This window comes from Tympanuchus pallidicinctus, unplaced genomic scaffold (assembly GCF_026119805.1).
Source record: "Tympanuchus pallidicinctus isolate F22 unplaced genomic scaffold, pur_lepc_1.0 scaffold107, whole genome shotgun sequence".
In the NCBI taxonomy this organism is placed as follows: domain Eukaryota; kingdom Metazoa; phylum Chordata; class Aves; order Galliformes; family Phasianidae; genus Tympanuchus; species Tympanuchus pallidicinctus.
In genome coordinates this window covers 28,679-56,431 of record NW_026294625.1, presented here as the reverse complement: position 1 = coordinate 56,431, position 27,753 = coordinate 28,679, and the positions used below count along the sequence as shown (strand labels likewise).

General features: G+C 61.2%; 1 protein-coding gene across 2 annotated transcripts; it reads right to left on the bottom strand.

Moving 5' to 3' along the window:
* Positions 1-282: 282 nt before the first annotated feature.
* UNC13A (unc-13 homolog A) lies at positions 283-27,753 on the bottom strand. Of its 2 annotated transcripts, XM_052668846.1 has the most exons (44): positions 27,632-27,753; positions 24,621-24,650; positions 24,335-24,434; positions 23,977-24,094; positions 23,652-23,775; positions 23,502-23,575; positions 23,363-23,417; positions 23,182-23,217; positions 22,882-23,092; positions 20,463-21,029; positions 18,238-18,349; positions 17,497-17,546; positions 16,798-16,876; positions 15,789-15,794; positions 15,630-15,701; positions 15,113-15,332; positions 14,416-14,643; positions 13,916-14,057; positions 13,617-13,786; positions 13,309-13,424; positions 13,062-13,225; positions 12,769-12,919; positions 11,208-11,276; positions 11,027-11,116; positions 10,814-10,948; positions 10,517-10,650; positions 10,136-10,221; positions 9,848-9,974; positions 9,662-9,758; positions 9,428-9,571; positions 9,182-9,265; positions 8,872-8,949; positions 8,582-8,670; positions 8,341-8,493; positions 7,896-8,019; positions 6,696-6,701; positions 4,918-4,956; positions 4,188-4,217; positions 3,309-3,365; positions 3,143-3,223; positions 2,903-3,050; positions 1,367-1,459; positions 1,128-1,287; positions 283-573 (listed from the first exon to the last, which is right to left on the bottom strand). In XM_052668846.1, exons 1-44 carry the CDS (start codon positions 27,651-27,653, stop codon positions 285-287), a joined length of 5,160 nt encoding a protein of 1,719 aa, XP_052524806.1. In that variant the 5' UTR covers positions 27,654-27,753; the 3' UTR covers positions 283-284. The 2 variants fall into 2 exon arrangements, with proteins under 2 accessions (XP_052524806.1, XP_052524815.1); XM_052668855.1 differs by lacking the exons at positions 4,188-4,217; positions 4,918-4,956; positions 6,696-6,701; positions 15,789-15,794 and adding exons at positions 2,410-2,466; positions 22,377-22,502 and having other exon boundaries at positions 18,238-18,331.

The window sequence follows — 27,753 nt, the reverse complement described above, 5'->3', positions numbered from 1 at the left end:
TCTTTGGGATCCCTCCACCTCTATTGGGGAAGGGGCAGCTCTGCCCCGTCGCCCAGTTTGGGGTGCAGCCCTGCAGCCCCGTGGGTGTGGGATGGCGGCGCTCTGTGCTTTCTCGCAGCCAAAGGAGGGACGGGGTGCGGGGGGAGGGTCCTCCGCTGCACCCGCATCCCCCTCCCCATAGGCAGGAGCCGCCCGTTGTGGCCTCTCTTATGGCTTATACACGGCTGGGGGATGCCGCGGGGCTGCAGGTGGAGGGCGGGGGGGGGGGAGGAGGGGGGCGTGATTTAAGTGCTGCCCTCCTCGGCAGAGCGCGTGTCGGATTTGAGCTTGACGAACTCCTTGGCCACCTCGTCGTTGTTGCGCTGGGACAGGATGCGCAGCACGGTCAGCCCCGTGTCGTCCATGTGGATGCGGCGGCCGAGGGGCAGCCAGCAGGCGCAGCCCCCCCGCTGCAGGAGGTCGCGCAGCTGCAGCACGGCGATGCCCACCGTGCGATCCTCGCGGGCGAAGCAGTAATCCTTCACGCACACCTGCAGCTCGTAGCACTCGGGACCCGTCTCTGTGCCCAGGGTGCTGTGGGTTGGGGATGAGAGATGGGCGGCGCTGGCATGGAGGGGCTCTGGGGCGGCGTTGCGGCCCCCCCTAAGTTGTATTTTTTCCCCGCTTCCTGCTGCTGTCCCCATGTTCCAATGTCCCCAGAATCCTGAGCTCCCCAGCATCCCTGTGTCCCCACATCCGCGGTGACCACACGTCTCCACTGTCCCCAAACCCCGGCATCCCCCCCTATCCCCAGTGTCCCATAACCCCAGCATCCCCACATCCCGACATCCTCAGCATCCCTACGTCTCCTGGTGCCCCCAGTGTCTCACGTCCCAAGCATCCCCATGTCTCCAGAGTCCCCGCATCCCTAATGTCTCCACTCCCAGCACCTGCATTGTCCCCGTGCCCCCAGGGGACCCCATGTCCTCAGCACCCCCACATCTCCAGCATCCCCATGATACTGGGGGATAGAGTATCCCCTACATCCCCACTGTCCCCACCTCCCCAATGTCCCCGTGTCCTTGATGTCCCTGTGCCCCCAGCATCCCCCCGCATCCCCAGCCCTGCCCCCCACAGGTGCCACTCACAACTGGAAGCTCTCGTTGTACTTGGGGGCCCAGCTGTTGTTCTTGGACTTGGTGGCAAATTTCCTCTTCTTGTCGCTCAGGTGGGGGCCGATGATGTTGACCTCAATGAAGGGCCGGAAGATGCCCGACGTCTGCCACTTCAGGTCATTGGCAGCCACCACTGTGCCAAGAGGGCGCGTGAGTTTGGTGGGGCGTCACCCCCCCCCCCCCCGGTCCCCTCTAGGTCCCCCCATGCCCACCTTTCACAGTGACTTTGTGTTCGCCGGTGCCGGGGTGGGTGAAGAGCTCCACGTGGATGGACACCTCCCCAACGGGGTCCTCCACACCAGATCCTGCGTGGCCGAGGGGGCAGGGTGAGTGCCAGCCCTTGGTGCTGTCCCCTCTTGTCCCCTGTTGTTCCCTGCCCGCCTCCAAGCCCTCTGCAGTGGGGCAGGCGATGAGGGGACAGCGGGGGGTTCAGCACCGCGTGTGCCCCAATGTGACCCCGTGGGGAGATGGGGGGCAGCCACCACTGGGGACAGCTGGGGCTGGCAGCAGGGACACTGCCGTCCCCTCCCCATCAGTGGGTCCCAAACCCCTTCCCCTCCTCATCCAAGAGTGCCTGAGGGGGATGAGGTGGGACCCCAAAGGGGATGTGCTCAGTGTAACCCTGTGCCACCACCAAAGCTATGGGGCTGCCCCACAAAAAGGGGGAACTCGGTGACCTGCAACCCCCCCACGTCAAGCTGTGCATGCACCCATGGGTGAAGGAGGGTGGGGGGCGACGCAGGCTCAGGACATTCAACAGGAGGAGGACGTCCCCACGTGTTCCAGCATGGCACGGGGGGGGGGGCACAACCACACTCCATCCTCTGCCCCCACCCGGCACCCCGTCCCCATGGGCAGTGCCATGCTGAGCCAGAATGGAGTGATGGAGGGGGGTCTGAGTGCAGGAGGCCAAGCAGGGGGTCAAGCAGACCCATCCCTCCCTCCCCCCCCCCAAAAAAAAAAGCCTGAAGGTGTGCAGGAGGCCAAGCAGGGCCCACAGGGGAGGCTGTGCTCATTCCTCGAGGCGGTAATGGTCCTTATGGCAATAAGGTGGGGGGACATGGGTTGTGTGCCCCCCCCGCAGCAGCACCAGGGTGCCCTGAGCTCACAACCCAGCCCCAAGCTGTGGGGATGGGGAAGGGGTCAATGCCCCCCCAACTCCCCCCCAGTTCAGCCCAAAGCAGCCCTGTGAGGCTGGGGGAGGCACATCTCAGGGGAGAGGCAGAGGGGTGCTGGGGGTGAGCAGTGCACCTACCCTTCTCAGGATAAATCTCTTCACTAAGGGTAAACCTAACACCTTTTCCACCATGGACTATTGGGCAGGAGAGAGAGAAAGAGACGAGACACAGCACAGAGCGGACAGAGAGAGGAGGGAGACAGCGTGTGTTGGGGGGGGGGGACAGCAAAAAAGAGGGGTGGGGGAGGAACAGAAAGAGAGAGAAAGAGAGATCAGCACTGGCGGACGACACTGCGGCGACACGGAGCACCCAGGGGGGCTGGGGGGACCCACAGGACAGACGGACTGACGGACGTCCTGGTGTGGGGAGGGGGACGCACAGACAGACCTGGTGCTGGGGAGGGGGCACTGAGCTCCCCGTGGCCCCATTCATCCACAGAGCGCACAGCAGGGAGAGCCCACGCCATCCTCACACCCACGGCCCTACGGACCCCCGCGCTCCAGCCCCACTGGGGGCACGGTTACGGGTTGGGGGGTGGGATGTTGGGGGTGGGGGGTGGGGGGGTCATACCTTGTGACGTCTGTGTCTGCACAAAGGTTTTGATGAGCAGGTCGGTGGCTTGGGTGTACAGGGACAGCGCGTAGCGCAGCGACTGCAGGTCGGGGCTCTTCTCCAGGAAGGTCTTCTTCAGCCCCACGCCGCCAGCGTGGAAGTATTGCTGTGGGGGGGGGGAGTTGTGGGGCAGGGGGGGCTCAGCGTGGTGTTCCCATAGGGACAGTGCTGTCCCCATCCACCCCACAGTGCCCTCACCTTGATGGTGTCCAACGCCAGCTCCACCACCGCGCACTGCTTGGGGGTCAGGCTCTTGGCTTCCTCCCTCACCATGTGGTCCTGAGGGGGGCACAAAGGCTCAGAGTGGGGACGTTGTGGGGTCGTCACCTCACCCCACATTGAAAGGGGACCTCGGAGAGCCCACCTTCAGCTTGGAGAGCTGCCCCAGCTCCTTGGCCGCGTTGAAGATCATCTGCGTGCCCTGCAGAGAACGGAGAGAAGGGGATGGCGAGAGTGAGCGGCCAGGTTGTGTGTGTGGGGGGGGGGGGTTGCAGTGCCTGGGGGCTCCCGGCCCCCAAATTCAGTGGGGCTCCTCTGAGCCCTTTGGGCATCCCCAGGAGCTGAGCACTCATGGCACAGCGACAGGGCTTGGGGACAGCAGGACAGGGTGACGCTTTGGCAGCGGTGACCCCACGTCCCTGCTCTGTGTCCCCCAGGAGTGGGGCAAAGGGACAAAGTTTGGGGACGGCGCTGGCACCTGGCGCAGTTCCCCTGTGCTCCATGGTGCATTTGTGCCCCCCTAACCCCAAGCCCAGGGGGTTCCAGACCCTGGGACACCCCCAGGGGACACCATGGCTGGGTGTCAGCAGCCCCCACAGTGCCCCACATTGTGCCGCCTCCACGTGCGGGGACACAAAGCCCCGCTGACACGACCCCAAGGAGTGCAGCCCCACAGCATGGGGGCCACCCCACAAAAGCTGAGCTGCGGCCCCATTCCAGTGAGTCATGGGGCAAACTGGGGCAGAGCCATGACCACCAGCTCCCCCCCCCAGCACCAGCCATTCCAGTCCCCCCCCAGCAACGAGAAACCCCACAAACCACCCCATACCTTTATTTCCTACTGCCCCCATTAACCCTTCGCGGCCCACTCCTGCCTCATTAACCCTTCTCTTGCTGGCCCTGTCCCCCCCATAGGGACGCAGCTGTCACTCAAACGGAGCCCAACGGGACACGGTACAGAGCGGGACCCCCCCACCCCACAGCACATGGGGCAAGGATGGGAGGAGACGAGCTGTGTCCTTACTTCAGTGTGACTGGGCAGCTTCACCCTGCTCTGGAAAAGAAGAGCAAGGGACAGTTACTGGGGGCCCCGGTGGTGAACGTGCCAGGTCTTAGCCCTATGGAGTGGGCTCGCTGCCCCCCACCTGTGGGGCTGGGTGATGGAAGACTGCACTGAGGCAATGTGGGGCAGGAGGTGCTGTCCTCTATGGGTCACAGCATGGAGACATCGGGGTCAGGAGCTGTGGCAGTGCCAGCACGGCTCTTCGTGGCACTCGGCTTTGGGATATGAGCACTGCGTGGTGTGGGGAGCACCTGGATAGGGGGCGAGCCCCCACGGATGGGGGTCTGCATGGGGAACAGGGAGGTCTGGGGCTCAGCGAACTCTGCGGGGGGTGGGGTGAGAGATCCATGGGATCCCTGCAGCGCCCTGAACCCACCAAGCCCTGCACCCCCAGCAATGGGGTGGGTTTGTGCCCTCCTGTTCCTGCACCCGGTGGGATGCCCCACACCTAACAGCCCACAAACCCCCCCACGGGGTAAAGATGGCACAACCTCCCGTCCCCCACAACCAAACACAGACGTGGGGCGCTGCCCCATCCCGCACAGCTCCGGGACAACACGGCACAGAGCCACACCACACCACGCCACATCCAGACAGCACGACAAGAGGAAGCACGGACAGACCCGGCGACCACGGGGCCAACAGGGCGGCCGCGGGGCGAGGACACACACGGAGCCCACGAGCTATTTACCTTCTCTGTCCCTTTGCCATGTTTTCTCAAGAGCGTGCCCTGTAGAAGCAATGTCAGAGGGTGAGCATTGGGGGACAGCGTGGGATGGGATGTGGAGGGGATGTGGGTAAAGCGAGGGATGCTCCTAAAGGATGGCTGGGGATGATGGGGACAGGTCCCCGGGGGGGTCGGTGGGACACCAGGCCCCATGGGATGCTGGATGTTGCACCATTGGGGACTGGTACCCGTGGGGGTCAGTGGGACACCGGTCCCCACAGGATGCTGGGCCATTTGTTCCCCACTGGGATGTTGGATGTTGCACCAATGGGGAACTGGTGCCCATTCTGCAACGCTGGACCCACAGGGGTTGGTCCCTGTCGGGATGCTGAGCCAATGAAGAGCTGGTGCTGGTGACTGCGGGATGCCAGGCTCAGAGAGGGCTGGTCCCCATAGGATGCTGGGTTAGCAGGGAACTGGTCCCACTGGGGTGCTGGGCCTGATGAGCAACTGTTCCCTGCTGCGACGCTGGTTTAGTGGGACTCTATGGTCTCTATGGGATGCTGGATGTTGTACAGAGAGCTGATCCCAGCGTTGGGATGCTGGACCTGTGGGGGCCTGATTCCTGCTGGGAAGATGGGCTGATGAGCAACTGGCCCCCACTGGGCTCATAGGGGCCGATTCCTGCTGGGATGCTGGCTCAGGAAGTGCCATGGGATATCAGGCTTGTAAAGGACCGGCCCCATGGATTGCTGGGTCAGTGGGGCACCGGTCTGTCTAGGACACTGGGCTGATGGGCAACCGGTCCCATTTGGAATGCTGGACTGGTGGAAGACTGATTTGTGCTGGGATGGAGGTGAGTGCAGGAATGGTCCCATGGGAGGCTGGGCCTGCTGGTCCCCACTGGGATGCTGGATATTGCACCAGTGGGGAGCTGATCCACCACATTGGGATGCTGGAGCTGTGGGGGTTGGTCCTCACTGGGATGCTGGGTCAGTGGGGGACTGATTCCTATTGGGATGCTGGGCCTGTAGAGGACTGGTCCCTGTGGGATGCCATGGGGCCACACGGGGGGCTGTGAGCAGCCTCTGGGAGGAGAAGCCTGGGGTCTGGGGTACCTCTGAATGAGGAGGGAGCATTAGAGGGGGTGGTTGTGTGGGGAGCTTGTGGGGGGTGGGGATGAGCAGCAGGGCTACCAGGAAGGGTTGTGACCTGAGGGGAAACTGAGGTATGGAGCGATGGGGGAGCGGGGGGACCTTGTGTCCTACAGAGGCAGCCCCAGACAGAGCAGAGAGGACAGAAGGAAACCGCTGGGTCCAAGCCGTGCAAGGGACCAGAGCAGTGCCGATCCCACACCCTGCCCAGGGCAGAGCAGTGCCTCCTGCCAACCTCCTGGCCAACACCTCGCCTCCCAGCTGCTCCTCTCTGCCCTCAGCCCCCACTGTGCCCACAGCCCGGCCAGAGCCGATGGGGAAACTGAGGCACGCGGGGTGCAGAGCAGCCCTGCCCACCCTGATCCCACAGCCAGTGTCCCTGTCCCACCCCAAAACAGAGCAAGATGACGGGGTCAGCTCGGCTGTCCCCAAACACGTGGCGCTGCCCGTTGCCATCCCCTCTCCACGCTGACTCCAAATCCAGGCGCCCTGAATCCGTCCAACCCCAAATCCCCACTGGGGTCGGTGTCAAGCGGGCAGTAAGGGGACGGGCAGAGCACGGGCAGCCACACGGGACAGGAACCGGAGAGGCCAGGACCGACACACAGCGGACAGACAGACAGACAGACATGGAGCCGCCGTACTTACAATCATCTGCCATTGAGAGGCGAGCGGAGCAAGTGGAGAGAACAACCGTGACATGAGTGTCCCCATCAGATGTGAGGTGGTGCCCAGCGCCAGACCCCTGCCCATCACGTCGTGGTCCTCCTGACCCCATCCCCCCCTGCCCCCACCTTCCCTGCTGCAGTGGGGACGCAGCCTCAGCCCCACACTTCCAAGGCTGGCAAACATCATCCAGCGGGGCGTCAAACCGTCTGCACGTCCCTGTCATCTCCCCATGGCACAGCGAGCGCTGCCACTGCCCCATGGCAGAGCTACGTGTGGTGGGATGGGGACAAGGACCGGGATGGGGGCAGAGCCAGCATCACAGGCGCACCACAGAGCCCCGCAGCCCTGCTGAGGTGGCTCCAGGTAGGAGCCCCATCCCAGCTCTGTGACAGTGACAAAACCCTGGGGTCACACAATTTGGGGGCATCCCCATCCCTGCCCAAGAACCCCACGTTGTGTGGGGAGGACAGACGCAGCACTGCGACACGGAGACTGCAGAAATCTTCTCTCCATGAAAGATCCATTGCTGGGCTTCACACCCATCCCTGTGTCACCCCATCCCTGTGTCACCCCATCCAAATGGTGCCAGACCCATGGCAAGGCCCCCTCTATCCCCAACACCTCCACATTCATTTTGGATGGAGGGAAGGATGGGAGGACATGGCTGGATGCTTCCTGATGCCACCATGGCAGGAAGGTGGCACTCCAGCAACAGGGAACCAGAACCTACAGCCCTGGGACTGAGAGTCCCAAGCTCTGCTGACTGAGCTAGCCAGGCTCTAACACCAACACCAACTTTAACTCACCCCAGCTACCCAAAACCTAACCCTAACCTGAACCCTTAACTTCAGTCCCAACCTTAACTCTAACCAAACCCAAATCCTAACCCCTAAGCCTAAATCTAACCCCTGATCCCAACCCTAAACCCAACCCCTGGATCCCAGCTATCACCCTAACCCCAGTGCTATCCCTAACCCCAATCCCAACCTAATCCCTGACCCTGGCCCTAACTCCAGCCCCAAACTTTACATCTCAGGTGGCCACCCCTTCCTCTGTCCTCTCCCCAGCCATGAGCTGGGGACGCATCTGGGGAGGCCACCAACTCCTGTGCCCCATCACAGATCCAGCAGTGCCCCGTGCGGCCGCAGCTCCGTGTCCCCACCCCATCCCATCACTCACCGTCTGGTCGGTGAGCGGCGGCAGCACGATGGTTTTCTCCATGGTGTTCATCACCAGCTTCCAGAGCTCCTTCAGCACGCGCTTCAGCACCGTCTTCTCGCAGATCTTGGCGAAGAGTGTCAGGCTGCAGGGTGGGAATGGGGTTGACAACCCTGCACGGCTCCCCAGTGCCACCCCGTGCACAGCCAACCCAACCCTATCGGCTTTCTGTGCTTCAAACTTGGGGACACGGGGTCTGGAGGTCATGGCTGATGTTCCAGCATGGCATCCCAACTCCATCCCATGCACACCAGCTCAATCCTACTGGTCCTCTGTGTTCCAAAGTCAGGGACTCAGGGTCTGGAGGTCATGGCTGATGTCCCAGCATGGAATCCCCATGTCACCTCATGCACGGCCACCCAACCCTACTGGTCCTCCCTGTTAGGGACATGGGGGTCCCACTCACTTGCTGTCCAAGAGGTCCATGATGGGCTGCAGGACGTTGTCAGCATCCTGTGCCACGCTGCTGCAGGTGCTGGCGGGGACATTGCCGGTGCCCTTCACCTGGCTCAGGATGTCCCCCATCTGCTTAACGCATTCCTCGATGTGGGGCTGGAAGCTGAGGATGGCAGTGGCCAGGGGGGGGTCAGTTCTCCCCCATAGGACCCCCAGCACAGCCACGATCCTCAGCTCCCATGCCCCCTCACCTGGTGGCAAACACTCGGCTCAGCTCATCCAGGACGTTGTTGAGCTTCACCTGCAGCTCCTTTAGGATGTCACTGGCTTCTGTGTCCAGCTTGGGGGGGGGAGGGGGACAATTTGGGGCAGATATCAGATCCCCCCAGCCCAACGCTGGGTGCCCCACATTCATCCCTGGGCAAGGTCTGGTGCGGTGCCATGGGGTAACCCATGCAGAAATGAGGAACTGGGGACCACTCCACGGAGAAAAACTCCATCCCCTCCCCATGCCCCCCACCCTGACACCCCCACTACGCACCTCCTTCCCCCCCATGGCCTCAAACATCTTCTCCAGCTGGACGCGGAGCTGCTGGATGTTGTTCATCAGGATGCAGGGCTGTAGGGGCAGGATTTGGGGTCAGCACCAGTGCTCATGGTTGCAACGGCCCCACGGAGCCCCCCCTCCCACACAGGGTCACTGCAGCCCCGTGGCACTGGGATATATTTTGGAGACCTCCATCAGACAGCAAGACTGAGGATGTGGGTCATGGGGGCCGCAATGGAGTTAAGTGATAATCAAGTGACAGCCACTGCGTGGGGACAGCACGAGCAGAAGGGAGGTACATCACCACTTTCTCCTTCTCCTTGGAGCAGTATGAGGCAAAATCCTTGGAGATGATCTCGGCGTACTGCAGCAGCACGTTGCTGATGGTCTGCGCCCCGAGGAAGGAGGGAGAGAAGGAGATGTGAGTCCCACAGCGGCGATGGAACCCCAGGAGCACGGTGCAGTTGGGGAAGGAGTCGCGGTGGGGAAATGCCAAGCGGCGCAGTAGGGTGGGGGGCCTGAGGGTGTGAGACCCCTTCCAGGTGCCCACCTTGGCGAACCTCCGCATGTAGTGCCCGACAATCTGCGGGTCGGGGCACTCGAGTTTCTTGATGATCTCAAAGCTCTGGTTGAGCTGGGAGAAGACGTCCACCACGGAGCAGGAGAAGAGCGCGTGCTCCGACGTCTGCTGGAACTGTGGGGAGAATCAGGGGGGCATTGGGGTGAGGGGCTCGTGGCCCCCTGTGCGCACACAGGGATGGCATCCCGCGCCCATTGGCCTCACCCCGTCCTTCTTGTCGCGCTCCAAAGCTCCGTGCAGGAAATCCCGCGACACCTCCTCATTCTCGTCCAACCATTGGATAACAAAGGGCTCAAACCATCTGCAACGGGTGCACGGTGAGAGCAGAGAGCGCGGGGGCACAGCACGGCTCTGTGTCACGGAATGCCCACCCCCAGGAGCTGCACTCACGCAGGGTACTCCGGGACGCGGCTCTTGAAGGAGGGCAGCTCGGTGACGTACTCGTTGTACAGCCACTTCACCTTGAAGTGCAGGTTCATGTAGTCTGCGCTCTTGCACAGGCGGTGCTTGTCGTGCTCTGCGTGGGGAAAGCGAGAGCAGGGCGGTCTCATCCAGCCCCAAACCTCTGGGAGTTGGCGGGGGGGGGAGTTGGGTGACTGCAGAAATGATGGGGAGAAGACGGGAGGGTGCTGAGGAGGGGTGAAAGGGGATGGCTGTGCTGTTGGACGTGGCGCTCACCCTCCATCGCGTACTTCATGTCCTGGGCAAAGAGGTTCCACATCACCTCGGCGCTGATCTTCCCCACATTCAGCTCCTGGGGGAACCTGGGGTGGGAAGGATCCCACGAAGGATTGGAGAGGTGAACTCCAACCTCTGTCCGTCGCATGCAGCTTGGAAGCCAACTCCAACCTTTGCCCATCACACGATTTATCGAGGCCAACCCCAACCTCTGTCCATCACACACAGCCTGGAGAGCCAACCCCAACCTGCCCCCCACACGCCTCTGTTTTCCCATTGGTAGCATGGCTGTTACACCCCACGTCCAAACTCAACCCGATTGGCACCGCCTGACCCTGAGCGCCCCTTTTCCTACTGATCAGTCATCAATTGCTTACTCACTGGTTCAGGCAGGGCGTGTAGGAGTTCTTGTCCTCCTCAATAATGGACACAATCAGGGTGATGAGCTTGGACCAGAAATCCAGGTTTTTGATGCTGGGCCCCTGTTCTTCGGGGGGCACCTCGCCTTTCTTGTTCTGGAGCAACAGGGATGCAGGGGGGGCTTCGGTTACCCATTGGTTTCCCACCGGTCACCCATTGACCCCACTGAGGTCACCACTGAGGGGAGCACAGGGGAGCATTGCTGGGAGAAGGGAAGGAGAAGGGGTGGATTTGGGGCAGCAGTGGGGTCCCACGCACCGGGTCGGTCTGGTACTCGCGGCTGTAGAGCTCGTGGCAGTTGTTGAAGATGTATTCGTAGGTGGAGTTGAGGCATGCCTTCACGCAGTCCTTCACCACCTGGCTGGCTCGGGGTGGGCTCTGCAGCTCCTGGACCTGTGTGGGATGGCGGCAGGGCAGCAGCAGGGCCAGCAGCGCCCACCCCAAAGCTGCCGATGCGGAAGGAGAAAATACCTTCATCCGGAAAAAGGTGATGCTGGTCAGCAAGTCCACTGTGGACTTGAGGTCCTGCAGCCTCTCAGGACTGCTGGCAGGGAAGTTGTTCTGCCGGGGGGGGAGAGAAGAGTCACACGTTGGGGGGTGAGAGCGGAGCCTGTTGCCAGGGTGGGGAAACTGAGGCACAGCAGTGCCTTACCCGGTACATGGAGAGGTCGATGCGCAGCGAGTTGTGCAGCTGGTCGAGGAGTTTGACGAAGCGTTCTTTCTGCAGAGAGACGCCCCGGGGACGGGTGAACGGGGGGACGGAGGTGGGGGCCGCCCCCTCCCCGCTGCGCCCGTACCCCAACCCTCTCATTTCTGTCCTACTGTCCTGTCATCCTTCTGTCCTGACGTCCTGCTGGCCCTCCCACCTCCACCAGCCCTGTGGTTGGGGCAGCCCATGCTCCCTGGGGCTTGCTGGCATCTCTCGGTGGCTCCGAGGCACACGCGGTCCTGGCAGAGTGCGGATGGGGGCCGCTTGGTGAGGGATGCATTCCTGCATCCCTTCAGCTCTCTCTGGAGCAGGATGGGGAACCCTGCCCTCCCTGGGCTCGGAGCAGAGCACGGAGCGTGTTGTAGGATTGCTCCTCCCAGTGGTTCAGCCCCAAAGAGAGAAGAAAAAAAGAGCGTGGGGAGAGCAGTTGGGGGTGCTGCATTTCCAGCTTCGAGGTTGAGCTGTTTCAAGACAAACCAAGGGGGATCCTGGGAGTCAGATGCTCCTGGGGCTCCTTGGAGTCTGCCCAGGCTGCATGGATGGAACACCACGGGCTGATGATTTCCTTGAGGGATGAGTGGCTTTAGGGCATAAATTCATCTCCCAACCATGGGGTGAAGGGATGCCGACCCACACTGGGCTGCAAACATGGCACCTGAGCTGGAGGCAAAGCAACTGCTTTGCCCCAAATGGAGAAGCACTTTGGGTGCAGCTATGCTGGGGGGGTTGGACACCCCCCTGTCGGCCGCATCGGGGCCGGGCTGTCCTGCAAACCTTCGGAGCCGCGCTCGGTCCCCGGCACCCAACGGCTGCAGCGCGCTTAAATCGGACCCGCCAGGTGCTCGGGGATAAAGCGGCGCGGCCGGGCACTTTAGGACCCAACCTTTAGGCTCTCTAAAAAAAGAGAAAGAAACAAAGTTTTTAAAACCCTCCACGTTAAGAGAAAAAGGTGTTGTTGTTGTTGTTTCTTTCCTGTGGTCTCCTCCTGCCGCACGGCTCTCGCTACCCTTCGCCCTAACCGAGGCTGGGCTCCGACCCCATAGCGCCCGCACAGGGGGACGCAGGGGCAGCTGGGGTGGGAGCACAGCCCCCTCCTCGCCCGTGTCCCCGTGGGCGCACCCATCCCCGGAGCAAACTCAGTGTGGCACCCATGGGTGCTGGCACAGCTGGGTGAGTTTGCGGCGGTTTGGGATGGCGCCCGGTGCGCGTGGGGCCGTGCGAAGCTCCCTCTTGGCACTGGCGTTGTGAACTGCATTGCCACCCCAGCGATTGCACTTCAACCCAGCCGGAGTCATGTGAGCAATTTTCGACTTTCTCCAGCAGGAAATTTCCGTCCCGTAATCCAAGAGAGGGATGAATTTTGGTGCCCAAACCCCACTGCCCCGTGCCGTCGGGTTGGGAGCTGCCTTGCACGGCCCCATTTGCCCCTTTTTTTTGCCCCCCACCCCCTCCCCAGAGAAGAGAGAAGAAGAAGGAAGGATTGTTTACGCACCATCGGACTTACCCCGAAATTGGAAGCGGCAAAGCGGTCGGAGGCAGAGACGTTGGTGGAGGCTGTGGTGTGGGCATAGTAAGCGTTGATGTTGGCCAGCAGGGTGCTCATCACTGCCGGCACCCCTGGGCACATGTATTTGGAGGACAGGCAAGCAAAGTGCCTGGGGGAAGAAGTGGGAGACCTGCTGCTTGTCTGGGGGGCACACATTGGGAATGGGGTGTTGGAGTAGGTGGGGATGTGCGCACACGTGCACCAAGGGCAAGGCCAGGATGCAAAGGGCAGCAGGGCAGCATAGGACTCACGTCATGGCCTGGTAGATGGATTCCACCCCATAGCGCATGGCAAACTCATCCACGATCTCCTGTGCCGTCTCATCAAAGTAAACCTTCCAGGCGTCGTCCCCTTTGGCATCGGGGATCTTCACCACGCCGTTGTTTTGTAGATCCGTCACGAAGTGGAAAAGGTTCTGGGGGCACAGACGAGGGCCCCGTTACAGCTCGGGGCTCGGGGGCAGCACGGTGCGGGTGACGGGGTCCACGTGGTGCTCACCTCGTGCAGACACGTGTACTGCACGTGGTAGGGGGCCACCTTCTCCTCGCCCTTGATCTCCACGCTGATGTGCAGCCGGATGGCTCCCGACACAGCCGACTTGTCCGTCCGCTTGTCTAGGGGGGCACCGAGAGCGTGAGACCCCCAGAGCAGCCCCAAAACCGCCCCATTGCAGAGGGTCCAGGGCACAATGGGACCCCTCTCAGTGCCTCAGTTTCCCCACGATCCCAATAGGAAACGATGCTTTTGGCGGCATCCCCCACCCCTTCGCAGCAGGCTGAGGGTTGCACCCCCAGCGCGGCACTCACCCAGGTTGTACCAGACGTCCATCTCCCCGCTCAGTGTCCGCACCTCGATGATGGTTTGGCCCAGGAAGTCGTCGGACTCCCTCTTGAAGCGCTGCTTGACGCGGGATTTGATGTCATCATCCTCATCCCAGACACGGACTTTGATGCGGTCGGAGGAGTTATGGCACTCACTGCAGGGAGAGGGGGTGGGACCAGGATGAGTGGGGAAATGTGCCTCAGTTTGCCCCAAACCAGGGAGAGCCCCGTCTCCTATGGACCCCCGGCCTGACAGCTCCCTGCCACCCCACCACCCGACTTACAAATGGAAATTTTCCTCCCAGACCGGGTTGAGATTGCCATAGATGGTTTTAGTCCTTTTTTTTGTCTTTCCAACCTGGACGGTCACATAGGGGTCACTGGAGCCCGTCTTATCCTTTGCTTGCAGGCCCTGGGCACAAACCACTGCAGCAAGGCATGGCACAGTGTGGCACATGCAGCCATCCACCCCAATCACATGTGGCACAGAGGAGAGAACAAACGAAGAGCAAAGTCAGCGCTGCAACCATGCTGAGGTCCCCACGCTGAGCACCCAATGTCCCCATGGCACCCCCTAAGTCCTCTCTGCAGGACGAGGAGGCTGGGACGCACAGTGTCCTTGTGCATAGGGACGGTGACATCTCCAAGGACTGGAGCTGTTGCATCCCCCTCTCACCCCAAGCGCTGTAGCTTATAGGGGATGCAGTTGGGAGAGAGCTGTGCCCACAGGGATGTCCCACGATGGGAGCAGCAGGGATGTGGTGTTCCCACGGGGGTGACGTACCCGTGATGCTGATCTTGGCCGACCACTTGGAGGTGCCATCCAGGACGCTCTGCTTCACAGCCTTCATCTGCTGCGTGTGCGTGGTCTTGGTGACCCCAAACACCTCCTGGATCAGCTCGAAGATCTCCGGCTTGTTGCGCTCGCGGATCTTCATGCGGTCTTTCAGCACCATGATGATGTTCTGCGTGCGATCCTCAGCTCCGTGCTTGGAGCTCTTCTCCGCCGCCCCTGGGGGAGGGCAGCGGCAGGTGGCACAGCGGGGACAGATCACAGAATCACCATAGACTCATAGAACGCCTTGTTGGAGGGGACATCAAAGCCCGTCCAGCTCAACCCCCTGCTGTGGGCTGGGTGCCCCCCACCAGATCAGGCTGCAATCACGTCTCCCCAGAGCCAAACACACCCAGCTCTCTCCACAGCAGAGGAGCTCCGCACTCTGAGCATCCTCATGGCCCTCCCCCTCCCCCAGCTCCATGTCCCTCCTGCGCTGGTACTGCAGCTGGGGCCTCACGAGGGCAGAGCAGAGGGAACAGCCCCTTCTCTGCCCACTGCCCCCAGTCCTGGAGAGCTTTACCCGACTCCCACATCCGTGCCGCTCACCCCAAGCACACGGCAGGACCCCACCTCCCACATCACTGCCGCCTCCCTCCGTGCCACCCCACAGCGGTACGGGGTGGGGAAGCAGACGATGGCTCACTCTGCAGGCAGTCAGCGTTGAGCAGGTCCTGGCACTTCTCGTGGCACTTGACCCCGCACTCGGCGCAGCGCATGCCCTGCCGGGCGATGCCCCACAGCAGCCCCTCGCACTCGTAGCAGTAGGTGGGGGTGGTGGCCGTCCACACCTCGAAGTTGTGGGGCGTGGTGCAGGAGATGGGGTACACTAAGGCTTGCAGGGTCTTCTTGTAAACATGGTTTTTCTGGGCGACGAGGGGAAGAGAGAGGGAGAAAAGCTCCTGAGTTAGAGTGGTGGCCGCATGGAAACTGCCATCCTGACCCCGCTGACGGCCATCCCCATTGCTGCCATCCCAGCTTCTTTGCCCACGACCCCATTGCTGACATCCCAACCCCAACAATTGTGTCCCCATTGCTGCCGTCCCAATCCTTTGGGTCATGACCCCGTTGTTGCCATCCTGACCCCACTGACCGTGCCCCCCACTGTTGCCATCCCAACCCCTTTGACTGCGTCCCCATTGCTGCCACCTCCCAGCACCTACCAGCTCCTCATTGTTCAAGGTGCTGGAGGCCAACGCGGATGTGATTCCCGCTTTCCTGGACTGGACCAAGGACTGTAGGAAAAAAAACAGAGTTCCCAGTCCAGCACAGCCCTTCTCCATAAATCCGAGACCCCTTGAGACCCCTAACAGAGCACTCACCATTGCCTGCAGGCAGCCAGGGCGAGCAGGGAGCAAAAATCCATCATTAGGAGCTACGTCACAGCATAACCCCAACCCTAAACCTGCCACGGCCCACCCACAGATCCCCACGCACGGTGCCCACCCCACTGCCAACCACGACCCAACATCCCCAAACCCAGACACTGACACAGCACAGCAGAAGCATCAGCGGCCGCCCCAAGCGGGCTGGGGACGAGGACAGCACAGGGGGACAGCAGGGCGGGATGGGGCGGAGCTGGGGACAGCATGGGGATGCCCTGGGGAGGGCACGAAGTGTGGGGAGAGGTGGTGAAGGGCACCTAATGGTGGGCACAAAGGGCGTTTGATTGCTGAAATTGGTGTCTTCAGTCACTGGAGAGGTGACAGTGTGTGGGGACACCGTGAGATAGGGGTTGGTTGAGGTCCCAGCGAGGGGATGGCACAGCCCATGGTGGCAATGGGGACGGGAGCACAGGGTCCATAAGGGCAGCGCTATGGCACCCATGGCACCACCTGAACTGAGGTGGGACAGGAAGGGACAGGGGACGCGTCTGTGCTACGTGACACAGGCCAAGACGAGGACGCCGGATGCCTCAGTGTCGGGACCCTGCAGCTCCGTTAAAGGGAAGCACCCTTGGGTGGGCGGCGCCGTCCTCCTGGTCCAGGCCACCCCAAATCCACCTGCGACCCCAAACCCACCCCCCCCACCAGGAGCAGAGGTCCGGCAGCCCCCAAGGGCGCTCTCCCTTTAACCCCTTCGTCCCGCGCTCACCAGATCGCTGACTAGAGGGAGAGATTTGCGTCCGGGCTTAATGTCGGGCATGCTGTTAATGCAGCGCAGAAACCTTACAGCCGCCCCCCTACAGGCGGGGACGGCCAAGCCAGGTTGGAGGAGAGAGAACAGAGAACACAAGCCATGTTAGAGGCGGCAGCGGGGCGCGGGCGGCGCGGTCCAGCGGGAGCGAAGCCGGCGGCTGTAGGGCGCAAGGTGTTATAGGAGGAACCTCACCAAATCGCTAACTAAAGGGATGGGTTTTCGCTTGCGTATATCCGGCATGCTGTCTATAATGATCAGCCCGCCGCCAGGCCTGCAAGAGAGAGGAGAGTCAGAGGGGGAACGGGGGAACTGAGGCAGGGAGGGAACCCGGCGCTCCTGGGAGCAGCGCATCCGCCGGGCGCCGGAGCTGAGGGGTGCTGGTGGAAAGATGCGGCTTTTCCCCGTCGTGTTGAGGTGTTTTCCCTTGGTGTTGCAGTGGGAAAAGCGGTGAAAAGCAGCCCTTGGGGGTGGGCTCAGGGTTTTGGTGCAGAGTGGGGGCTGCTCAGGGGACTTGGGAGCCCCATGGCATCGCTCGGTTGCAGCAGGAGGGTTGAGGGAGCTCTGTGTTCCTGACCCACTCACCTCCTCGTCGTCCCCTCGCTGGCTGTTCTTGGGGACGTGGAGGAGTGCCTGGGGACATCTCCAAAGCACTGAGTGACCAGCATCCAGCCCCAAAATCTGCCATCCAACCCCATACAGCCCCCAGACCCAGTATGCAAACCCCAAACTGGGTATCCAACCTGATAATCTGCCATCCCACCTGAAAGCCTGTCATCCAGACCCAAAATCTGGCCCCAACCCATGGAGGCCAGTCCCCCACGGCTCTTCCCAGCCCCCCAGAATGCCAATACTGCTGCCATAGAGACAGCCCCACGTTCCATAGGTACTCACCCGCCTTTGAACCAAAGCGATTTCGCTTCTCCATCGCCTTCCCCACGAGCCTGAAAAACATGGGGTGGGCATCACGGACACGGCACTCATCACCTGGGTTGTTGGCCAAAGCCTGGTCCCAAAAGCACAGGGCTAAAAAATGTCATCAAGTAGATACTGTGCAGGGAGAGAGGGAACAAACCGGCCCCAAAAGCTCGGTGTAGGATTCGGGTGGGATGGATGTGCAGAAGTGCAGGTTTGGGGAGCATCACTGGGAAGGCACAGCGGATCCAGGGGAGAATGCAGGGATCGGGGTGTGTGTAGGGACCCCCAAAGGAATTCGGGGGGGAAAAAAGGAGGAAAAAGCCAATTGTTCCTCCCTTGTAGGGCGGTCCCTGCACACACGTGGGCACACGGGGAAGGCACACAACGGTTCCATCGGACATGCTTACCTACAGCCCTCCCCTGCGGGAAGGGAACACGCGAGGGCCATGGTGGTGGAGAACTGAAAAGTGAAGCGGTGGGGAGGGGAATCGCAGCCCCGGGGGGGCGAATCCAGAGCCAAAACAAAAAGAAAAGATGGAGGATGGAGTCTAAAAACAGAACAAAAAAGTGTCAGCGCAACGCAGGGATGGGGCGAGGGGTGGCACTGGCATGCACACACGTGGTCCTCGGCGTTCCATGCCCTTACGGGGCCATCAGTGGGGTCCCCGCTGCCCCCCAGGGTGTGGGTGTTTGTGGGGTGGGAAATGGGGGGCTCACCTCCTGTAGCTGCAGGCAGACTTTGTTGAAGGCTCGCAGCCAGTTGGCTTTGGCTCGTGCTTTGGGGTCCTGCACCTCCGCTTCCACCGGCTCCCTGCAGGGATATGGTGCACTCACTGCCTGCACCATGCTGGGGTTTGGGCATGGTGAGGTGTGGGGATCCCTGTGGGTTTTGAGGGAATGTGAACATGGGAAACACTGTTTTCTAGCTGGGAGAGCTCTGCAAAGGCAGTGGGTCTCAAGCAAAGGCAGAGCCTCCTCCTCTCCCTTGGTGAACCCTGACTTGGCACCCAAGGGAGATGGAAGGATCCAGCCTGGAGCAAAGTGACACTGGTGTGGAGACACATGGATTACGTGTCTTCATTCCTTTTGGAATCATAGGCATGGAATCACGGAATCGCGGAGTCATGGAATCGGAGAATCATGGAATCACAGAGTCACAGAGTCATGAAATCACAAAGCCATAGAGCCATGGAGTCATGGAATCATAGAGCCATGGAGTCATGGAATCATAGAGACATGGAGTAATGGAATCACGAAGTCATAGAGCCATGGAGTCATGGAATCATGGAGTGTCAGAGTCATGGAATTGTAGAGTCATAGAGCCATGGCAGCACAAAGAGTAGAGCCATGGAGTCATGGAATCATGGAGTCATGGAATCATGGAGTCATGGAATCATGGAGTCATGGAGTCATGGAGTCATGGAATCATGGAGTCATGGAATCATGGAATCATGGAGTCATGGAGTCATGGAGTCATGGAGTCATGGAATCATGGAGTCATGGAGTCATGGAATCATGGAGTCATGGAATCATGGAATCATGGAGTCATGGAATCATGGAGTCATGGAGTCATGGAGTCATGGAATCATGGAGTCATGGAATCATGGAGTCATGGAGTCATGGAGTCATGGAGTCATGGAATCATGGAGTCATGGAATCATGGAATCATGGAGTCATGGAGTCATGGAGTCATGGAGTCATGGAGTCATGGAATCATGGAGTCATGGAATCATGGAATCATGGAGTCATGGAATCATGGAGTCATGGAGTCATGGAGTCATGGAATCATGGAGTCATGGAATCATGGAGTCATGGAGTCATGGAGTCATGGAGTCATGGAGTCATGGAATCATGGAGTCATGGAGTCATGGAGTCATGGAGTCATGGAGTCATGGAATCATGGAATCATGGAGTCATGGAGTCATGGAATCATGGAATCATGGAGTCATGGAATCATGGAGTCATGGAGTCATGGAGTCATGGAATCATGGAGTCATGGAATCATGGAGTCATGGAGTCATGGAATCATGGAGTCATGGAGTCATGGAATCATGGAGTCATGGAATCATGGAGTCATGGAGTCATGGAGTCATGGAGTCATGGAATCATGGAGTCATGGAATCATGGAGTCATGGAATCATGGAGTCATGGAGTCATGGAGTCATGGAATCATGGAGTCATGGAGTCATGGAGTCATGGAGTCATGGAATCATGGAGTCATGGAGTCATGGAATCGTGGAATTGTGGAATCATTACCAAGGAATCATAGAGTACTAGAATCAGAGTCATGGAATCACAGCCACAGGATCACGGAATCAGTCATAGAATCATAGAATAACGGCAGCAGAGTCCTAGAGTCATGGAATCACAGAGTCATGGAGACAAAGAATCATAGAGTCATGGAATCGAGGAACCATGGAATCGTGGAGTCACAGAATCATGCAGTCACAGAGTCACAGAGTTATGGAAACACAGAATCAGAGTAATAGAGTCACAGAATCATGGAATTACAGAATCGTAGAATGACTTGGGCTGGAAGGGACCTCAAATATCATCCAGCCCATCTGCTGAGCCAGGCTGTCCTTCGAGCGTTTCCCACCAGCTGGGGCTAAGAGCACCTGCCCAGGGACGGCTTCCAGTTCTTTTCCTCCTCTCTTGCAAAATCCAGATGGGGAGGAAAAGGAGAGGAACGCTTTGAGCGCTTTGAACCTGCCAGGATCCCGCAGAGCGCAGCGTGACGCGGCAGTGGGAATGGAGCCCAGGTGAGCTCAGGAGACCCTGCAGGACCTCAGCCCTGTTTGGGGGGGGGCTCAGAATGGGGCAACCTTGGGGCTGCCCACAGAATGGGTGCTGCAGGCAGACCTGAACCTAGGGCCACCTTCGAGCTGTGTCACCGGTCCACAGCGTCCCCAGGCACGCTTCAGGACAGATCCCCCTCCTACCTGTCATCCTGTTTTGGGGGCTCGGGTTCGGGTGCTGGCTCCTGCACGGGAGCTTCATCTTTCTGCACCTCTGGGGCCTCCTGTGGGGCAGACGTATCCTGCTCCTCCTTCCTCTCCTCCTTCCTCTCTTCTTTCCTCTCCTCTTTCCTCTCCTCTTTCCTTTCCTGCTGCTGTGGCTTCACCTGTGGGACCTGCTGCTGCTGCAGTGGTTTCTGTGGTGTGGGATAGGCGTCACGCTCAGGGGCTTCGTAGGCAGCCGGCTCCCGCAGCTCCTCCTCCTCCTCCTCCTCCTCTTCCTCCTTGGGGTAGCCCTCCTCATTCTCACTGTAGTCCTCATTGAACTCTTCCTCCTCCTCCTCCTCCAGGTAGAGGTCATCATCCTCATCCTCCTCCCAGCGTGGCGAATCCTTGCGGTAGCTGACGGAGCTGTGGCAGGAGTGGTAGGAGTCGCCGTCCCTCTCGTCCAGCTCTGAGTCCCTCAGGCTCTCATTCTCGAAGTCCTCGCTCAGCTGGGAGCTGCCTTGGCTCAACTCGGCAGACGAGGCGTAGCGGCTGCTCCCCGTGGGGCTGTGGGGTGAGGGGACAAGGAGAAGGTTCCCGTGGGTCCGTGTTGTGGCACCGCCTGCCCCATGTCCCCTCGATCCCAAGGGGGTGGGTGAGGCGGTGTGGAGGGGGCTCCCACAGGACTGGGTGGGCACTGGGCTCCTTGTGCCGGCAGATGAAAACACAGACCTCAGCTTGGATGCTGGGGAGGTTCCTCCCTGACTGTCCCCTCAGCTTGCCCCCGCCATGGGTTGGGCACAGCGTGGCCGTGTGGCGCACAAAGCCAGATCCAGACTCCTGCCCTCCGTCCTCCAAATCTGGCCCCTCACCCCATACCTGATGGCCTGGTGCTCCTGCACCTGTCGTAAGCACCCCAAATCCACAGGCACCACCCCTCTAAGTGTGGGCAGCACCCCATCTCCAAGTGCATTCCTTTCCGTGGACATCTCACCAAGAGCACCCCTTCTCCAAGGGTACCCCCTCTTATGGTGCACCCCCTCTTCTGTGGACACCCCCTCCTTCCTCTCCGAGGGCATCTCCTCTCCTAAAGCATCCTCTCTCCATGGGCACCCCCTCTCCAAAGGTACCCCCTTTGTATGGACCAATCATTCCCTTGCTCTGGGGACCTCCCTTTCCTCTTTCTATGGGGCCAGAGCCTTCTCACCACCCCCTCCCCGCTGCCCCCTAACCAGCACCCTACACTCACTGCTACCTGCACCCACGGGTGCAGTTGGGCAGAGGGACTCCATGCACCCCAAGTGCTCCTGGGGGTGAGGTGTCCCGGTGGCCGTGTGGCTCTGGGGACTCACATAAGCACACATGCAGACAGGACAGGGACAGGGACATGCCTAGGAAGAGGCCGACACCACGTCTCCAGCCAGGGCTCGGTGTGGGCGAGGGGGGGCACGGAGAGGGAATGGGGGAAGCAGGGGATGAGGCACTGGGAAGGGACGCTGGGGACACCAAGGGGTGCAGGCATCATCCAGGCTCCTTGAGGAGGGGGCTTGGGGCAGGGGGTGCAGGAGACATGAGTCATGCCTGGCCTGATCCTGGCCCTTGGGGTCTCAAACGGCTGCAGGGAAAGCTCTAGTGCACAAAGTGACCGGGGACGCAGTCGGCGTTGGCATCCCCGCGTCACCACGAAGGGGGGGCAAGTGGCACCGCGACACGTTGCTCACCCCCACCGCCAGCTCCAGGAAGAGCAGCAAAAAGGGGCAAAACCCAAAACCCTCCGAACTTCCTCACGCCTCTCCCGCTCTGCGGGGCGAAGCCTCCCTTGCCGGGACTGGTGTTGGCCTCACCGCGGCTGCAAGGAGCGAGCACAGCACTGTGCGAGGACGGCACACGGCACACAACGAGGTAACGACCCACCTATCCGATAGGTCTAGGGACCGCCTGCTCTCAAGGGAAGGCTGGCGGCTGGTCCGCCTGCTGGACCCCGAAGCGGACTCAGCGTCGCTGCGCCCGTTTGGGGCAGAATCTACGCTACCGTAGCGTCTGCCGGGGAGGAGAGGAAGAGGAAGAGGATGGTCAGAGAGGTCCCACCACCGCCCGTCACCGCGCCGCCAGCTGGGGATGTTGCCTTGGGGGGCTGCGTCCTGGGGGCTGGCGCTGTGTGCTGTGACCTCAGGGCTCGTCCCCTCCTGCCCTACGGCCACGTTGGGGTTTTGGGGTCAGCGGTGGGGGCGGAGAGGGGGGGTTTGAGCCCACAGAGCTTGGAAACTCCTCCATCCATCTCCAGCAACGAGGAGAGGCTCAGGGCTGGCACCCTCCTCTTCCTCACCTCTCCGCCAAGCACGATTCCCCGCTGCCACCCCGCTGACCTCGGGGTGGGAGCAGCGGGCGCTGGGGGGGGTTTGCTGGCTACCAGGGCTACCTGACGGGCCGCTGGTCTGAGTAGTCCATCTCGTAGCTCTGCATGGAGTCGGTGTAGGAGTCGCGGGAGCTCTGCTGCTGGTGCCTCATGGGGTATTGGTGCACCGAGGCGTTGGGCTGCGAGGTGGTGTAGTAGGGTGGGGGGATGCTGTTGCTGGTCTCGCTGCGGTAATCGCTGTCCCGGTCATCCACCGTGCTGTCGGGATCATCGTCTGCAAGGGGGTGCCGTGAGCGGGATGGGAAACCCCAAAGCCACCCCCGGTGCGTCCCCATATGTGTGGGAGGACGTAGGGATACTCACTCTGCTGCTCTCCCCAGCCGAAATAATTCCAGTTGCCTACAAAGAAAAGGGGCAGAGGGGGGTCAGGGTGGCGGTGGGGCAGCACCAGGAGCTGCTCCTCCCCGGTGTGGTGGCACTGGGATGGGTTGGGGACAGTGCCCAGCAGTGACCATGATGGCACCAAGCTGCGCCGTGCACTTACAGCACTGGGAGCCGTGCACGGGCAGTGGCTTCTCCTGCTCCTCCTGGAAGGCGTACTGGGGGGGGGGACAAGGACATGAGGGCTGACTGCAGCCCCCCCAGCCCTGCCCAGCCCCTGTGCTGGGACCCCCCCCCCTTACATCATCCTGGTCCCGCATGGCGTTGAGCTGCTCCAGCTTCTTTGCCCAATACCTCGCCTCCTCCTCGGGGATGTCTGGAAGGAGAGAAACCCCCATAGGTGCCCAGAACAGCCCCGGAGCACAGGGTTGGGGTGAGGAGGGGGCACCCACCCAACGGCAGCTCAAAGCGGGTGTCCAGGAGGATGCGGTGGAAGGTGGGGTCCTTAGTGCCTGAAATCTCATTGTCAGTCATAATGACCTGCGAGTCGAGGGTCAGCCATTCCCCAGGGCCCTCCTGTGGGAAAAGGGGGCTCAGGGGGGGCACCAGGACACCCCAGCACCCGAGCGAGCCAAGCCTTCCACCGTGGGGTCACTGCAGAGCTAGTCAACACCCCAGATCAAGGAGTTTCCCCTCCATGCAGAGATGGGGAAGCCACCCAGGGGGATGTGCCCATGTGCCCATGTCCCTTGGGGTGTAACTCTGGGGGGGTCCTACCTCGTTGGACTGCCGGATGGTGCGCAATGGGATCCACACCGTCCCCACCATGGTGTCCCAAATCAGGCCCTTGTTCCACACCTCCACTGTCAGGCCCAGGTCCAGGCGGTTGATCTCACTATGGGATGGGGGAGAAATTGGGGTCACCCCCTCCCCATCTGCCCCTCCGTCCCCCAGGGCTCAGCTGGGGCTGATGTCAGAGGGAGAAACAGGGGTGGGGGGACCCTGAGGATGAAGGGAGCAGTGGGGTGGGGGGATCCCGGGGTGCACAGGTGGATGACGCAAGGAGAAGCAGGAGGTCCCTATGGGGTACTGGGAACAGTGGGGCAGGGGTCCCTGTTGGGGTGGGGGCACTCACAACATGAAGTCCTGCTCCCAGGCGGGCAGGTTGCCCCGCACTGCGATGGTGGTACTTTTGACATTCTGCACTTTCAGCGTCACATAGGTGTTGAACTTCTCTGCGGGAGCAAAGCAGAGGGTGAAGGGACCACCCCGTGCCCCCCCCCAAACCTCCCCCGGCTGTGACCCCCCACGGTCCTACCCAGGGAACCCCTATCTCTCTCCCCCCCACCCCACACAATCCTGGTGATGTCCCCAAGTAAGATGAGCTTGGGGTCTCTTTGCCCCCCCCGATGCCCACTCACCTTGAGGGCCGTCAAATTTGGCCTTTTTAACTGTAGGGACACAGAGAGAGAATGAGAGGATCAGCTCATGTGGGGGCTGAGGATCCCCCCAGGGTACCAAAAGGTGGGGAGACCCCACGCCTGACCCCTCCCACCAATAAACCCCAAATAACCCAAGACAGACGATTCCCACCCGAAACCAACAGCTTTCCCCTGTTTGTAGGTCTTCACCCCCTCCCTCTGCCTCCTCTTTCAGATTTGGATCCACATGGGGAAATGGACCCCGTTTGGAGGATGGGGTGGCTGCAATATCACAGGGCAGCGCGCCCCCTCCCCCCCCCCCCCAACACCCCCAATGCACCCCTTGCACTGGGGCCGGTCCCACTCAGCACCCCCACAGCAAAGGGGGAACCCCACAGGGGGTTTGGGGTGATTTAGGGCGGTTGTGTGCCTGCATTGGGGTGGAGGAGGCAGCAGTGCGCCGCAGGCTGAGCACCAACACGGGGTCCCCATCGGTGTCCCCAGAGCTGACAGAAGGGGGTGAGATGGGCAGGGATGACACAGCACCTGCAGAACGGGGGAATGACGCCGATGCCAGTGGAAAGGAGGGGGGGGGGTGGAAAAGGGAGGAGGGGGGGGGACCAACGTGACCGAGGAGGGATGAAAATAGCCCTGGCGATAGCAAAAGGGAATTTGATTTCGGCGACGTGCCGGCACCGCAGGGGACACGTGCCTGAGGGGGACCGAGGCAGCGGATGTGGCACAACGTGGCGCACGCAGCCTGGGGAGGGGGGGTGGGAGGGGGGGGGTGGCACACACGGCTAGGGAAATAATTGGGATCCCCGTTGGGATCTCGCTGGGGCGCTGCATCCGCCCATCCGCCCTCCATCATCCGCTGCCTCTGAACCGGGAGAGCAGAGGAAGGAAAAGCTCCAAAAATACCCGGTGGGAACGAACCATCGCCCGGGGAACGCGCGGCTCCGCTGGCTGTCATCTGCGCCTTGGAGGCGTCCTGCTGCCACCATCTGCGGCTGCATGGCCCCCCCCACGTGTCCCCAAAGGCACCCCGGGGGGCTCTGCCTGGGGCGGGCAGCTTGGGAGGGATTTGGCACCAGGGAGGGGATGGTGGGACCCCGATGGGAGATGGGGACCCCTGGAGGGGGGTCAGACCTGGGGGGGTGTTTGTCAGTGTGGAAGCTGAGGCAGGAGGCAGGGAATGGGTGGGCAATGGTTCGGACACCAGGCTGGGCCCATCTGTTTGCCCATCCCACTGTCTGTCTATCCAATCGCTCATCCCTCTGTCTGTCCATCCCTCTGTCTGTCTGTCCATTCAACTTTCTGCCGGTGTGTCCACCCACCCACCCAGCCCTCTGCCCATCCACACAACCGTCCATCCATCCCTCCATCCACCTGTCAGTCTCTCCATCCATCCATCCATCCATCCATCCATCCATCCATCCATCCATCCATCCATCCACCCGTCCACCCGTCCGTCCGTCCGTCCATCTGTCCATCCACCCATCCCTCTGCCCGCCCGTTCACTCACTGGCAGTCCATCCATCCACTCAACGTCCATCCACCTGTCCATCTGTCCCTCCGTCCATCCACCCCCCCCCCCCCATCTCCCCGCTCACGTCTGGTCCCCCTGCCATCCATCCGTCCATCTGTCTCCCCACCCTCCTGTCTGTCTGTCTTTCCATCTGTGGACACCACCCTGCTCCCCTTTGGTGACTGTCACCAGGTCAAACCCGCCTGCCACCCCCCAACCCTTGGGTGCTGTGGGTGCTTCGGTCCCTTGGGAAGGGCAAGGGACCCCTGTGGGAGGGGCAAGGGGGGGAGCACAGCCACGTGGGGACGTGGCACTTCCACCCCCATGGCCCCAGAAATAGGGTGACACAAATCACAGTGCGGGGGATGCCACTTGTCACTCTCCTCCCCATAGATGTCACCGTCCTGATTGGCACTGGGAGGGAATCCCAGGCTCTGTCGTCGTCCCCCCCCCTTCCCAGTTCCTCCCAGTTTGGGTGAGTGGTTACTCCCAGTTCAGCCCCCATCAGCACCTAACCCTAATCCAGGTCCCCCACCCCCCCGGCATCACTGGGCTCTTTGCCCACTCTGCAGTGGCGCGTGGGGAATGAGAGGGAATTAGGGGCAGGGGGGGACATGGGGAGAGAAGGGGCTGGGGGTGTAAGTGGGGTGGGGGGCATGTGGGGGAATTGGGGCTTTAGGGGTAGATAATGGGATTTGAGGATGGACGGGGGCTGCTTGGGGTGGGGATGGTGGGGGGGGTGGGGATAGGTGGGAGGTTGGGGGTGTGGGGCGGGGAACGTGGGGAAGGGTTAATTGGGATGGTGTAATTAGTGCAATTAGGGACGAGGGATGGGGGTGTTGTTGGGGTGTTTGGGGGATGTTTGGGGAAAGGTGGGGGGATTTGGGGATGGATGGGGTGTGTGGGGTGGGAGCGTTGGGAATGGGAGGGAGGATAAAGGGGGGCGAGGTGGGGGGTGAGTGGGGGGCGTGGGGATGGGGAATGGGGGGGTCCGTGTGTGGGGTGTGGGGGTGGTTGGGAGGATGGATACGGGGTGGGGGGGTGAGGATGTGAGGTGGGGTGGGGCGGAATAGTGGGGGAGCCGCTTGTTGTGGGGATGCCCACGGGGATGGGGCTGTGGTGGGGCTGGGGGGCGCACATTTAGGATCACATTTAGGGCTCACCCCCCCCCCCCTCCCTTCCCAGCACCGACACCGAACCTCAGCACCCCCACATCGCACCAGGGCGCGGCCCCCCCAGACCCCCCCAAACCCTTCCCCCTCCCCCCCCCAAGTCCCACTCCATTCACAACCCCCCCATTTTTATGAATGGAGCAGCTCCCTCTTCCCCACGGGGGAAAAAAAAAAAAAAAAAAAAATTAACAAAAAATCACCAATCTCCTCCACCGGGAGGGGGGTGATGGGGGGGGGGGGCCCAGCGGGTCTCCTTGCCGTGTGTCTGCGTCCCCCCCCCCTCCCCCCCCCCCCCCCCAATTTTGCCGTACCTCCGACGCACAGCAGCGACATGATCTCCCCAAAGCTCCGCACGGAGCGCGTCCCGCCCCGGCGCTATGGGGCGGCCATTTCCTTCAGCACCACGGACAGCGCCCGTGACGTCAGTACCCCC